The 15,561-nt window shown below is 35.9% G+C and overlaps 1 protein-coding gene across 1 annotated transcript in view; it reads left to right on the top strand.

Annotated features, from left to right (window-relative positions):
• ABCD3 (ATP binding cassette subfamily D member 3) overlaps nt 1–8,655 on the top strand; it is a 98,203-nt gene extending 89,548 nt beyond the window's left edge. The window contains exons 21-23 of the mRNA XM_023231042.3: nt 1,380–1,484; nt 4,465–4,521; nt 6,374–8,655. Of these exons, the coding sequence (XP_023086810.1) occupies nt 1,380–1,484; nt 4,465–4,521; nt 6,374–6,451 (240 nt within the window). The 3' untranslated portion in view covers nt 6,452–8,655. The remainder of the gene's footprint in view (nt 1–1,379; nt 1,485–4,464; nt 4,522–6,373) is intronic.
• Nucleotides 8,656–15,561: the final 6,906 nt, after the last annotated feature.

Here is a 15,561-nt window from a genome sequence, read left to right as displayed (position 1 = left end):
GAGCATTTTTTCATGTGTCTGTTGGCTGTATGAATGTCTTCTTTTGAGAAATGTCTGTTCATATCCTTTCCCCACTTTTGGATGGGGTTGTTTGTTTTTTTCTTGTATATTTGTTTGAGTTCTTTGTAGATTCTGGAAATTAGCCCTTTGTCAGATGAGTAGATTGCAAAAATTTTCTCCCATTCTGTAGGTTGCCTGTTCACTCTGATGGTAGTTTCTTTTGCTGTGCAGAAGCTCTTTAGTTTAATGAGATCCCATTTGTCAATTTTGGCTTTTGCTGCCGTTGCTTTTGGTGTTTTAGACATGAAGTCCTTGCCCATGCCTATGTCCTGAATGGTACTACCTAGATTTTCTTCTAGGGTTTTGATGGTATTAGGTCTAACATTTAAGTCTCTAATCCATCTTGAATTAATCTTCGTATAAGGAGTAAGGAAAGGATCCAGTTTCAGCTTTCTACTTATGGCTAGCCAATTTTCCCAGCACCATTTATTAAATAGGGAATCCTTTCCCCATTTCTTGTTTTTGTCAGGTTTGTCAAAGATCAGATGGTTGTAGATGTGTGGCATTATTTCTGAGGACTCTGTTCTGTTCCATTGGTCTATATCTCTGTTTTGGTACCAGTACCATGCTGTTTTGGTTACTGTAGCCTTGTAGTATAGTTTGAAGTCAGGTAGCGTGACGCCTCCGGCTTTGTCCTTTTGACTTAGGATTGTCTTGGCAATGCGGGCTCTTTTTTGGTTCCATATGAACTTTAAAGCAGTTTTTTCCAATTCGGTGAAGAAACTCATTGGTAGCTTGATGGGGATGGCATTGAATCTATAAATAACCTTGGGCAGTATGGCCATTTTCACGATATTGATTCTTCCTATCCATGAGCATGGTATGTTCTTCCATTTGTTTGTGTCCTCTTTGATTTCACTGAGCAGTGGTTTGTACTTCTCCTTGAAGAGGTCCTTTACATCCCTTGTAAGTTGGATTCCTAGGTATTTTATTCAAAATAGAGACCTTTTTGCATCAGAGTCATCTAGTCTGAATTCTGAGATTTGGTTAAAATATGTACTCTGTAATCTTATTTGTTTAGTGAGCTTTCTTTAATACTAGTTTGAAACTCCCTCTCTCATCAGTCTTAAGCTTTGTGTTTTACTCTGAGCAATTAATATTTCTCATGAAGTACATTTTTCCCTTCGTTCAGGATGACAGTGAAAACAGTTATGTTTATATTGTTTCTATTTCAGGGACGTAGATATTTTGAATTAGAATAATTTTTATACTTTTGATTTATAAGACTGCAAATGCATATTTAACTTAAGTTTGTTTCGGCTTATTAATTTTAGGTCTCTGCCTGTGTTTTACACAAAAATTTTTTTTTTATGCTTCAGATGGCAAGATTATTTTATCATAAACCCCAGTTTGCCATTTTGGACGAATGCACAAGTGCAGTTAGTGTCGACGTGGAAGGCTACATTTACAGTCATTGTCGAAAGGTAAGTGTGCAGGTGCTCAGTTTGAGGAGCCATGGCATCCTTCCTAGTGTAAACTGTGTCCAAATCTATCCAAAAAGAAGATTCCAAGTCAAAAAGTAACACAGTTTCTACCAAAAGATTTCTTGTTTTAATAAAGATTTAAAACATACGACTAAAAGAAAAATAATTATAAATACAATTCTGTATATAATTCTTTTTATATATAGAAATAGATTTAAATATGTTGCTTTATATCTCATTAATATTAAATATGTTGTTTTATATCTCATATATTAGCATTTATATATTATATATAGCATATTATATATATAGCATTAATATAATGCTAATATATTAATGAGATATAAAACAACATATTTAAATCTATTCCCCTTTACCTCATTACTTATACTCAGAGTTAATAAATTGCCCTTTTCTTAATTTATTCCATTAACTATATCTAAAATTAGGATTTTTTTAAATGAATAAGACTCAACAATAATTATTTGGCAATTTTTAATTTATTCGTTTTATTTTCTAGCCTGAGCACTATTTTACCAAAGCTGCTTTTAGTAGCCACGTCTGAGGCTGTCTTTATTGGTTCCATTCTTTAAGTAATTATTCAATAGTATCAATTTTCTTTCTTTTTTTTTTCTTTCTTTGAGAAATTGTTACCAACATCTATACTGTGGTTAAATTTTGGAACAATTGTAGTATATCCTAGCCATTTTATGGTTTCTATATAAGGAAATGAGGTGGATGAGGATTTTTAACATTTTGTATTCATTCTTTGGGAGTTCTCAATAAATAATAAAGGTCATATTGAGTATATATAGTATGAATTCCTACTATTAAGCCCTGCTAAACCAGAATCTGCATTTTAACAACATTCTAAGATGATTCAAATGCACATTAAAGTTTAAGAAGCACTGGTGTGATGATAAAAGAATAAATTTGGTATTCTTTGTAAAAAGATTTTAACTACTGATTTCATCTTGTTAATGATTTATTTTCTATTCTGAATTTGCCTTGGTAATATATAATTATACATTTGTTCATGTTGGTTTTCAAATTTCATAGGTATTAGAGATGTTTATGGTATTCTCATATACATAAAACCATGTAGTCTGCACTTAATTCAATAGCATAGCGGCTCTTTGCTGGTAATTTTGACCACGTGATTTCCTCTTATGCCCTGGCTATATAGGCTTGAAGTCCCCACAGAAGACTGTATAAATTCTGTAAAACATCAGTTCCATTTAAAAGAAAATTCATATGGGGCCTCATTGATAATTTAAATTACTGTGATAGCACTTAAACATGTATAAACATGAAATGAGGTGTGAACTCCTTAAGCCTAGAGCTCTTTTACAGCTACAAAATTAATATAAAGTTACACATTAAATACAGACAAAACAAATACAGTTTCAAATTTGCAACATTAAAGAGACCTATGAAACCATTTAGATGAAACTAAACCAGTGGTTTGGGATTTAATTAAGGAAAGATAGAATCTGAGGTTCAAATTTTATTATTTTGCATTTTGCTTTTTATTTTGACTTATATACTTAATATATTTTTTATATCCTCATATAAAGAATGTGTGCATTAAATAGATACCTGATCCAACTATTGTAGAATCATGAACAGAGAAATAATATCTGAAATGAGCTTTGAAAAATCAGAAAAGTGTGGTATGGTTGAAATATATGTTTTATTAATACTGATAATATGTTTATTTTATTATGCAATTCCTAACCAATTTAAGTTCCTTTTTAAAGTGCAGCCAAACACATTAGAAGTTTTATGTTATATCACTTTGGCAATCAGAGGTGTAAATACAAACTTAGGAACTTCAATCTCATGGTAAAAATGACCCAGAATATACTTAGAATGATCTTTTAAAAATTATCATCAAAATGAAAATGAAATTAAGAAACCATGGTAAAAATTTCCCAGATGCCCTAAGCATGCATTTGCCAGCCTTGAGTGATCCACTTGGAGGAACAGTGACCCAGAGTGGGGTTTCTTGGTCTTGGCATTATTGACTTTTTGACTGGTAATTCCTGGTTGGGCAGGGCTGGGGGTTGCTGTGCACTGGAGGATGTTTAGAAAGCATCCTTGGCCTCTACCCATTAGATGCCAGTAGTGCTTTCAGTGGTGACAATAAAAATGCCTCCAGTCATTGCCAAATGTCCCCCCAAGGGACAGATATCACCAACCTCCCCGCCTTGGTTGAGAACCACTAATCTAGAGCAACTACAGCTGTTATCTATTAATGTCTTTGTTCTGTTTTGTTTTGGTTTTGAAAATCTGAAGTACAGATCTATAAATACGTATTCACAATCTGAAATCCAGAAAGTGCTTAAATTCAAAACATTTTTCATAATTTTGTAGCAAGTTCACTGGGTAAAACTTTGCCTCAGCTAACAAAAGATATTTAAACTCTATTTGTCTCACTTAATATCAGTGTCCATATGTGTTGCTGCTGAAGCATTTATGTGTTTAATTACAAAATTCTGCCTCAGAACTCTCTGGGGGTGTTAAATAATACATTTTCAAAATCTGAATTCCAAGACACATTCCAAAACAATAGTTTGTGGTAGGGGATTATGACCCTGTATTTGAGAAGCAAGTTGACTGTCGACAATGCTATACTGATTTAATTTTTCCTGATTTTGACCTGTGGCTATTTTTATCCTTCTCATATTCCTCTCATATATTTTTCACAATAAAATAGGAGACATGCTAGGAGATATGTTTTTTGCCCAAAACAAAATAATACACTTAATGCCAGTACCTGGTAGTTTTTATTATATGGTTGATGGCCAGTGTTTTCCATTGCTATAAACATTTGGCATCAGTTGTAATTTTTTTCTCATTGACATTGCTTTTTAACTTTAATCACTGAAGACAGTCCTCTTAACAGCTTAAAGTACATGGACTAGTTTAATGTGTGACTCTGTTATTGATTAAACCTAAATCATTTTCTTTGTATTAGGTCGGCATCACTCTCTTCACTGTGTCTCATAGGAAATCTCTTTGGAAACATCATGAGGTCTGTATTTCTTTCATTGAATGGTACAGCGAAATTTTATGTTCTTTAAAATAAGAATTCTGGTGAATATGGTTTTAACTTTTATGCTTTGTATCCCCTTAAACATATGTCTTAAGGAGAAAAGGTGGTTTTATTTGTTTTATAAAATAGGATTTTCTTAAATATTGTAGTTGTCGGTTTTGAAAGCAATGGTGTAACATTTTTTCTCCAGTTTTATAAGTGACTCTTATCTGTTAATAGTAACTGACTAAACTTTGCATAGTCTTATCACAAATATGGTGAAGTAAACTTTTCTTATCCAGAAGTGACAGAGGAGAAAAAGTCTTAAGAAGAATTAGATGGCAAAAAATTTAGGGGCATTTTTAATAGAAGTCAGGACTACAAGGGGGAAGATTGAGTAATGTCAGCTATGTTTATCAATGCACTGTAGTAAATAGAATTCATTAGGTAGTGACTATAATTTACAAAGATATTCAAGTGAGGCTTACATTGGTGCACGTGTATTACTTGTTCTGTTGCTTCAGTAGTGCCATTCTCACTATGGCAGTTCTTTTCAACTCTTAATGTAAAATGCTCAAAACCTGGAAATAAACCCAGTTTAATTCTCTTTCTTTTCTTTCCTCCTCCCTCCCTCCCTTCCTTCCTTTCTTTTCTTCTTTCCTTTCTGTCTTTCCCCCTTCCCTCTTTCTTCTCTTCTTTCCTTCCTTTTTCCTTTTTTTCTTCCTAAATGATATAGAAATTTTAGGTAAAAGCAAGGGTTTGAGAAAAATTGGAATAATGGTAAGGGTATCTTGCTACACAAAACACATAACCTGATTAAGGACCCTTTTTTTTTTTGCCAGATACTGAGCTAAGTGTCATAAGGGATGCAAATTAATTACAGTCTTTACCTTCAAGAGCTTTAGGATGTAGATGATAGTCTACAAGTGATAAAATGAAGAGCATAGGATTTGAAGTTGGAGAGCCTGGGTTCAGGCACCAGTGTTTCTAGCCTCAGTTGCTTCCTTTGTATAATGAAGTTATTGATCCTTACCTGCCTATGTCTTAGCTTACCATGAAAATTAGACAGGTAGACTATATGAAGGTACTTAATAAAATTCAATGAAATTGTATATAACTGTATGACTTTTAAAGATAGCTTTTATTATTTTATTGCATATTATAATTTGTCAGTTTTTCATGAGCTGAACAGGAAATTGAATAACTAGAAATCAAAGCCCTTTAAAATATAGCCAAGCCTTTGTGTTTTCTCAGAAGTTCATAAGTATTATAGCCATAGGACATTGAGAGGAATTGAGAGCATCTGAGTTTCACCTTCCTCTTCTTTTGGAGGTATAGACAAGCAGCAAAATAATCATCAGGCCAGTGATCATGTGGAGGAGGGGAACACAACTAGAATGAGAGGGGCCAGGATAGCTAAAAAATAGTAATACAGAAAATGGAAACTCAGAAAGCTTTCTGAAAATAAGCCACTAAATAAAAACAGAAGGCTTTGTAACTGCTGTTGTGTCTTCAGAGGTTGGGATATATAGGCACTTTTTATAGCTCTTTTTCCCCTCTACTAAATTAAAAACAAATAAAAAGCCTTAAGCTAGAGATTCCGAGCTGATTAGGAAATCAGGCTACAGGAAGCAATACTGACTGACCTATGGAACAGTCCTGCATTTAGCACAGTTTAACCTACTGGTAGCTGAGATTCTTGGTCATGGAGTTAAGGAAGCATTCTGATTTGTGGGATGCTTACAGATTTAGCTCCCTTAAAATAATGAGGAAGTGTGTATTTTACTTTTCATAAAGGACAGTACTGTATTCACTCTTAGTTACTGACTTTTTTCCCCCTTCTTTCCCATAGTACTACCTGCATATGGATGGCAGAGGCAACTATGAATTCAAACAGATAACAGAAGATACAGTTGAGTTTGGCTCTTAGAGAAATCTGGAGAACTATACCTGCTTCAATGAAATAATTACAGAATACACTTAGAAATGCAAAGTACATTGTAAAATAAAGTTGAGCTTGGTTTTTTTTTTAAAAGAAAAAAAAAGCAACAAATTAACTAGATATAGAATAATGGAGAACAAGTTGTTAAAACATTTAATATTATATAGGATATTGCTAATTGTGTATATGTTGGTTTAATTATTAATATGTACTAAGAATGTCCTTATTCTTGTGGTTAAAAACCTGCCTAAATTAAATTGGGCTTCAATCACTGTAACCTGATTCATCCTGGGATGTAAACCATTTGAAGTCAGCTAATTGGACTTTTATGGCTCTATCTTTTCCTTCAATGAAGAACCCTACTTAAAACCAGGTTATCATTTGTCCTGTTCTAGCCAGGTAGTCTTCAGTTTCATTTTCCTGTGCCCCATGGTAGTTGGAAACAAATCATAATGTATTATTTAAATGTATAACATCATTGCATAACAGCATTTATTATACAGTGGCAGATTTCTTTAGCTGCTACAGTAATACTCATTCCTTGTGTGTGTCTTGGAGTGCATTTGACTCCAGGAAAGCCATTTTGATTTTCCTTAACTAAATGATAAATGTACCCCTCTCAGTCTGTAGTATTGAATTGTTTAAAGTATATGTGCAGTCTTGCTTACAAGGAGGGGTTACCATGTATCACACTAATCTTCCCAATGTTTGGGATATTAAAACACAAAGTCCTTAACATGCCAGGCTCAAGGTCTTATGGGAGTTTTAGATTTTTTAAAGAATGAGACAAATTTGTGTGTGTTAGAAGCCCATTTATTAGAAGTGTGGTGGTTATTTGGTATTAAACTCCAGATGAGCCATAGGAAGGCACTACATGAAGTAATGCACTAAGTGTGCAATGCTATCACTGTCTTTGACTATGATTTTATGTTTAAAAAGTATGTTCTAAAATTATTATATATACATGGGTGAATTATGTTTCCGAGGCACTGTTTTATCTCTGTGAATCTTGAATAACTTTTTAATATTTGGGTTATTTTGTTGAACGATCCTAAGAGAAGATGATTTCAGTTCATCAAACCATCATTAATGACTTTATGTATTATTTGCCCAGGGAGAACTGAAACTGAGTATAATCAATAAGCTAGATATGAAATCAGTTTCTCAAACTGAGCTTCTGAAAGGGGCATTTTATACTCGTTTCTGCGTAACTGGTTTTGTTGTTTTGCAGAATTAACTATAACAATCACTGGCTACCGAAGTGAACTGATGTACTGAATTCCATAATACATAACATTCAATTTTTACCACTTCTGTTTAGCAAACTTGTATACTTATTTTCTGTTCAGATTAAAAAAAAAAAGAAGAAAACAAAACTCAGATATCCTGTACAACCTTTGCTTGTTCTTTTTATTCTGGTATCTAAATACTGAGAAGTTCATTTATAATTCAGCCTTGACTTGAAAACATACATAGTTTAGTCTTGACTTGAAAAACACAAAAATAAATTCAGAAAATGCTTTTAGCACAGTGTCTCTTTTTTAAAGTTTTGTCAAGTGTGGTTTTTAATTGAATGAATTTCTCTGTTAGAAAAGTTCAGTAAAATCCGTGTACCTGACAAATGCTACCAAACATCCAGGAGACTTTAAAAGATACTATTCGTCTTGGAAAATATTTTAAGGCATGGGGAAGTTTCAGATTTTCAGATTTCTGGATTACCTTAAACCCACTTGTAGAAGTATTCTCCTAGCTGCCTTATAATTGCTTTTCTTATGATTCTTGCCATCAAAACAACAATTTGGGCTTTTCTTCTTAATTCTTTTCTTTTTTATGTAACAAATATTATAGTGCCTCACCATTTGAGGCACAGAGGAAGATCCTTCTGGAGAATCACATTAACATAATGGTGGTTCTTAGAAGACCCACAATAAAGAAATCCATTGGTTCCAAAACATGATTGACCACGGAGCATCTTTTTCTATGCAATTCCTATGAACACCTTCCAGAAACCACACTGGGAAATGGTAGTTTAATCCGAAGAATAAAGCAAAGAATAAGAACTTTCATCCATGAGCACCACGCTGCATACCAAGACATACCACTGTGTTCTCATAACAAGTTTTTATGTAATGGGAAGTATGAAACAGTGATGGTAGTTTGTTTTGCATTAATAGAATAAAATATATCTAGCATTTGTCTCTTTCCCCCCTTTCTGAATGATTAACATTTGGCTTAAAACCGGTGATACGAGAGCATCTGTCATTACCTTATGTAAAGTTTTAACTTTTAAACTTGGTGTTTAAAATCATAATCTGTGCTGAGAAGCAGAATGAATGTTCTTCTAACAGATGGACTTTGACATTGTTAGCTGCAGGAAGCTGTCTCTTTTTTTTAAACCTACGTTAGTGATTTTTCCTTTGTGAAGAATTGGAATGTTCTGACCATTTCCATATACATAGCATATGCATGTCACTTTAAGAAAGTGCCAAAACAACTGAAAAGCAATCCCCTTCAAACCTTAGGAACAATGATTTTAAACTCTTCTAGTTGGTGTAATTGCATCTCATTTTTTTAAACAATATGCCTTCATAGCTATTTCTTGGTTTATCAATTTTAGACATTCCCTACCACCTTTTTATCTGCCACATCCCCTCATCTAGTTAAATCATTTTTTAAATGTGTAAACATATTATTGTAGTATATGTACAAAAACGATAAATTGAGGCTCTGAATTTTTAAGAAAGCATACACACTCGTAACCACACCCAAACACCAAATGAAATAGAACAGAGCATTGTTACAGCACTAAAGGCTCCTTCTTGTTCTCTTCCAATTATTAGCTCCTGACTTCTGTCACATAAATTGGTTTTGCCTGTTTTTGGACTTTATATATATTAGATACCCTTTTGTGTATGACTTCTTTCCCTCAGTATTGTGAGGCTGATTGATCCATGGTAAGTGTCACAATAGTTCCTTCACTTTTATTGCTGTGTAATGGTTAATTACAGACCATCCCTGACTTAACAGAGGGTTCAACTTAGAAGTTTTCAGCTTTATGATGGGTTTACCTGGATGTCAAGTGCATTTTTTGACTTAACGTATTTTTGACTTACTGTGAGTTTATTGGGATGCAGCTCCATTGTAAGACCAGCAGCATCTGTATGTGAATAGGCTATTTATTCCTCTTCCCATTGATGGGCATTGTGTTGTTTTCTGTTTGGAGCTGTTAGGAACACTTCCTAGAAATATTCTTATGTATGTCTTTGGGTGCATATGTGTGCATTTCTGGAATGGAATGTGTTCAGCTTTGGCACTGCCAAAGTCGTTCAGTTTTTACACTGCCACCATAAGTGTGGAAGAATTCTGGTCTTCCTAGTCCTTGCAAAGACTTGATATTCCCAAGTCTTTTTTTTTTTTAATTTTTATTTTTACTTAATGTATGTTCAGCCATCATTGTGGTTTCATTTTGCATTTCCCTGATGACTAATGAGGTTGAACTCATTTAATGTTTATTGGCTATCTAGATGTCCTCTTTTTTTTAAGGTGCCTATTTAGTCTCTGGGCCCTCTTTCAAATAATGTTCTCTTATTCCAGATATTCTATATTCTGGATATGAATCTTTTATTAGATAAATATTCTAATATCAGACAAATTAGACTTTAAGACAGTATTTCTGGAAATAAAGAGGGACACTTCATAATGATAAAGTTCAAACAGTATAACATTTCTTAATTTGTATATACCTAATAGCATAGGCACAGTCATAGAAACTGACATAATAAGGGAAAATAGACAACCCCAATTTTTAGAGTGTTACTTACAGACCATTCCTGACTTTGTAACAGAGGGCTCAGCTTCCAAGTTTAATTCCATGATGTTTAATTTCTTTGAAATTTCTGTTAACTCAGGTAAAGCTCTTTTTGCTAGTTCTTAGAGTGGAATAGCAAGCTCTGGGATCTGGGTTTGAAAATGCTTTTCAAAAATAGCAGTTATTCTAAATAAAAATAGTTATAGGCAATACTTTGAAAACTCTGTCTCTCTCTTAAAAAGATAACTGGTGCAACTAATTAGCCAGTCAGTTTGCCAAGTGACTGACTGGAATGCTTGGGGCAATACGAAACTCCAAATTCTGTCAAACACATTTATTTTTGGCATTATCTATGACCAAGATTATGTTTTAATGATGCTGGCATGCCCTCTTCCTGGAACACTTTGTACTTCCCCCCACCTTGCCTGGTTAACTCTGTGTCCTTCAGCTGAGATTGTAGGTAACCCTTCCAGGCCCAAGTTAGGTGGCTCCAGGTAAGTTCCCCAAAACACCCTACTTTACCTAACATAATATTTATGTTCTATTGTAATTGACATTTCACTCTACAAATACATAAGCTCCACAAAAGTTGGGATTATATGTTTCGTATTTTAATCAAATCTATAGTGTCAGGCATGTAGTAGGTGCTTAGTACTAGAATAAATTACTGAACAAACGAGTGAATTCAAATGCATAAGTATGGTTCTTGCCAAGGAAATGACAATCCAGAAAAGGTGCTACAATGGGTGGACAACCGTTTTGTACAATAGTAAGAGAAGGGTATAATAAGGAAGTGGGGAGAATGCAGTGGGAATCCAGGAAGAGGAAAGCTCCTTGGTGAGATCCAGGAAACATTACAGTCTTGCTGAGTTGGTAGAAGCAAGGAGCATGATCAGTGGAATCAAGGCAAGAAAGCTTTTGGTCTTTAGGAAGCTGTGGATTAAGACAGAGGTCCTCAAAGTGTTGTCTTTGAAAAACGTGTAGTATTTTTAATATGATCACGACTCTGCCTTTTCTTATGGCTTGGATTCATAACTTGCTGATATTTCAGTTTAATACATTTCATCTTCTCAAGACTGTGCAGTTCTATTCATTGGTGGGGTGTTTGTCTCCCTTTTCCATCCCACTTCCCCTACCCTCTTTGTGAAGGAAGGCATAGAGAGCAGTTTCCTAGACTTCAGTGTGCATAAAAACTACCTGGAAAATGCAGATTATCATTCATTAGCTCTGGGATTGGGCCCAAGAATCTCGATTTTTAACTAGTTTTCAAGTGACGCTAAAGCTGTTGTCCCAGACCACAGCTGAAGGAGCAGGATCTGGGATGGGAGTTCTGGCTATGGACTAGAGAGGCCATCACAGGTAGAGTTGCAGAAATCTGCAGAGTGTTCTCTGGGTTCATTTATTTAGGCCTCCGTTTCATGTTCCTTCATGCTTAATCACTTACGGGTCTTTTGAATTTTATTTACAATTCCTTCAGTTCTTTTATAATCCAGTCTGTGAACATTTCAGTCATCTATCCTCCTCAGGAACTCAAGATGGCGCCACAATCTTAGTTGTAAAGGACGCTTCCCGTCCGAAATGACGTTAATGTATGCAAGGGAAAAAGCATTTCCTGCCCCTCTGAGTGTCTGTTACATCTCTTATTCTCCAGCCTGAAATATGCTTGGAGAAGACAAATTGCTTTGCAAATGAAGCATAGGTTTTTGGTTGGTTTTTGAAAATCAGGCTGGATAAAGATTGTCATGTCAAAAAATGTTTTCTTAAACCTCCTTTAGATCCCTATTTTTAAGATTTGTTAAATTGTATATATTCAAGATGAATTTCAGCTTCTCGATTTCAAAATTGCTGGATTATTTTAATTTCACCCAGAAATACAGTGATTTTAAAGTATTAATTACTGATACTTTAATAATGTATAATCATAGGATTTAAGCAAAAAGGGGCTAAAGATCTTAGACCAAAGAGCTCACCAGAAAAAAATAGATCTCCCATTTTTGCTTAAACTGTCTTGAGTTTCTGTTCCTTGCAACTGGAAAAATCCTAACAGGCTCATATATAACAAACTTTATAGGGAGTGTGCAGTCTACAGATGGAGAATCTTGTCTATGCTCTATGTATTCTTAATTTGTTTTGGCTTCAGAGCAGGTTGCATTCTGATTTCTCCAAGGCCTGGGAAGCACCATTTGGGTCTGTGGCTATTTCCAGCCTCTCTGCAGTAAATAGTAAACACATATTGCTGATTGCAGTCATGAATAGATCAAGCCAGTGGTTCTCAAACTTCAGTGGGCATTAGAATCACTTGAAGGGCTTCTTGTTAAAACATTGATTGCTAATTCGGTAAGTCTCCAGTCAAAGTCAAGAATTTACATTGCTACCAAGTTCTCAGATGACACAAATGCTGCTTTGAGAACCATCGGATTAAACTCAATGGAATAAAGCAATGGTTTGGATGCATTCAAGAAAATGAACAAAATTTCTTCAGAGAATCAGATACGCACACAAGATTTAATCTTTGCCACCATGCAGATAGCTTTTCTTTAAAAGGAAATAATCTGACTTAAAAAAAGAATATTAAAAATAAATATGGACAATTGGGCCCCCAGGCATGGAGCAAAGTGTAGCAGGATGAGGGGGATGTCAGAAAGGCACAGGGGTCTGCTACAGAATGGCAAACCAGCATGTGTCTGGATTTAGGAGAAAAAAGATTCATCCACCTTCCCACCAAATCCCCTCACAACAGCTGATGAGTAAAATTCTACCTTTACTCTCTTTTTTTTTTCCTTTTAAGAATGTGACTGTTGATAAAATATTAAATATTATGATCATTGACACTTTAATGTGAATGATTTTTAAATCCTTTCATTAGTTGGAATGGTGAAATGGTGTCCTTTGAAATATCCATCTATGGCCATGCTTAGTGGTTCACACCCGTAATCCCAGCACTTTGGGAGGCCGAGGCTGGCGGATCATTTGAGGTCAGGAGTTCAAGACCGGCCTGGCCAACATGGTGAAACCCATTCTTTTTTTTTTTTTTAAAAGCCGAGCACGGTGGCATATGTCTGTAGTCCCAGCTACTCGGGAGGCTGAGGCAGGGAATCGCTTGAACCTGGGAGGCGGAGGTTGCACTGAGCCAAGATCCCTCCACTGCACTCTAGTCTCGGCAACAGAGTGGGACTCTGTCTCAAAAAAAAAAAAAAAAAAAAAAAAAAGAAAGAAAGAAATATCCATCTATGTTTTTTTCCCAGGTTTGTCTTTTGATCCTTGACCCTTTTCCCAATTTAGTTAGCTCAGCAGTTCTGTGATCACTGTCTCTGGAAGGGATATGGCAGCTGAAAGCAGAGAAAAGTGGAGTCTCCTGCGGTTCAGGACAGTGTGAACAGCAGGTCTAGTGCATAGACCACAGATTTAAAAGAGAACATGGCAACGAGTAGGACAGAGGCTTCCCCACCCCAGCCTGCCACTCTCAGACTTGAAAAAGACTTCCCAAGCTGAAGGGAGAGGTTAGAGGGGAAGTGGAGGCATCTAGAGGGCAGTTACAGTGGTGATGGGATGTGCACTTGAACACAACTCCAGTGGAAAGGTAGGTAATCCAGAGGGAGTCACCAAATAGCTTTAGATAGTTTCTGTCATCTGGTGGAAAGGAAGCCTAAATTTAAAAATCACGTGTTAGAGAAATGAAGAAAAATACTGCTACTGTGCCCGTGGACTCTGTACTTCTCTTTGTACCACTATGGGGCCTCGTGTATGGGAAGTCATGAAGTCTGGTGGCTCTGGAGTAGGAAGTTGTGCTAAACGGTGAAGGGCTCAATAGGAGGCTCCTGGTGCGTGCACTGGCGGGCACTGAGCAGCCTTTTGGTCCTCATGCTCCCATTGGGTGCTCTTCTCTGGAAGCCAGCGGGACTGTAGAAGGAAGGATCATTCCTTCCTTCACATCCAACTCTTCTTTGAAGGCTTTGTGGATCCCCACAGAAGAATATGGTCATTTCCTCCTTGGACTCCCAGAGAGAGAGCTGGTGAAGGAGAGCTGGTGGAAGATTGCTCTAGATCCAGTGCGGGGCCTGGGATCCCTACTGGTCAGCAGAATGAGAAATGAGTTAGAAACAACTAGTCACAGAGTCAGGGAGAGCCAGGGTAAGCTAGAATCCGGGAGCGTCCCTGCATTTGTCTCTTGCCACCTCTAACCATGATGACCAAATGGCTGCTGCTTCACTTCTCCTGTACAAATCTTGTGAAAATATCTCTTTTGGTTAACTATAATCTAGAACCATACAGGGACTGTGACTCTGGGAAACGTAGTTCCAGATTAGCCAAACTGACACATTATAAAATTGCTCATAGAATCCTATGAGCATAGAGAGCTGACAGCAATACCCATTAAAACATAATTTATCATTTGTAAAAGGGTTACTTAGATGTTGCTAGGAAAATAGACTGTAGGGGAGTAACTGTGGGAACAGGAGACCAGTTGGAAGGCTATTGCAGTCATCCAGTGAGAGAGGAGAGGGGCGTGAAGTAGAGGGAGAGCAGAGAAGGTGACCTTTGGGGTATATTTTAAAGGTAGAGATAGCAGGCTTAGCTGATGGATTGAATGTGGCATGGGAGAAGAAAGAGAAGTCAATGATAACACCAAGAAGTTTTGGCCTGAGCCAATGGTAGCTGTTTCTTAAAATGGGAAAGACTGGGGGAGAAACAAGTTTTGGGTTTGGGAGAAATTAAAGATTCTCTTTGCATGCATTGAGATTAAGATGCCTGTTAGCTATCCAAGGAGAGAGTTTGTGTAAGTATTTGGATCAACAGTGCAGCTCTGGAGTTCGGAAAAGAGGTTGGGAGCTGTGACATGTATTTGGGAGTCATCAGCGTCTAGATATTATGGGCATCTGGCATGATAGAACTCGATAATGGTGCCATGGACTTGAATATATTACCTAGAGAGTGATTATTGTTAGACAATGAGAGAACTAATGAGAACTAATTATCTTAGTTCAAGCACTAAGATAATCCAATATTTAGAAGTTGGAAAGAAGATGGTGTCCAAGAGGGAATAGGAAGTTAAGGAGAAAATCCAGATGAGGGATTCCAGGGATCAAAGGAAATTTGTTTTTTATAACATAGAAAATAATACAGGATATTTACCTTCTGCTAGGAGTGATCAAATAATACGGGAGAATTTACATGGCTGGAATGAAGGGATAATTTTAGGGGTAGTCATTAAGTAACTGAAAAGGCATGAAAATGAAATGTTATTTTACACTATAAATTCACATTCTAGGCACCTTCTCTTTCTGTTTAT

Source organism: Piliocolobus tephrosceles, chromosome 1 (assembly GCF_002776525.5).
Source record: "Piliocolobus tephrosceles isolate RC106 chromosome 1, ASM277652v3, whole genome shotgun sequence".
Taxonomy (NCBI): Eukaryota; Metazoa; Chordata; class Mammalia; order Primates; family Cercopithecidae; genus Piliocolobus; species Piliocolobus tephrosceles.
The sequence above is the reverse complement of the archived record's forward strand: the minus strand, read 5'-3'. Positions and strand labels throughout refer to the sequence as shown.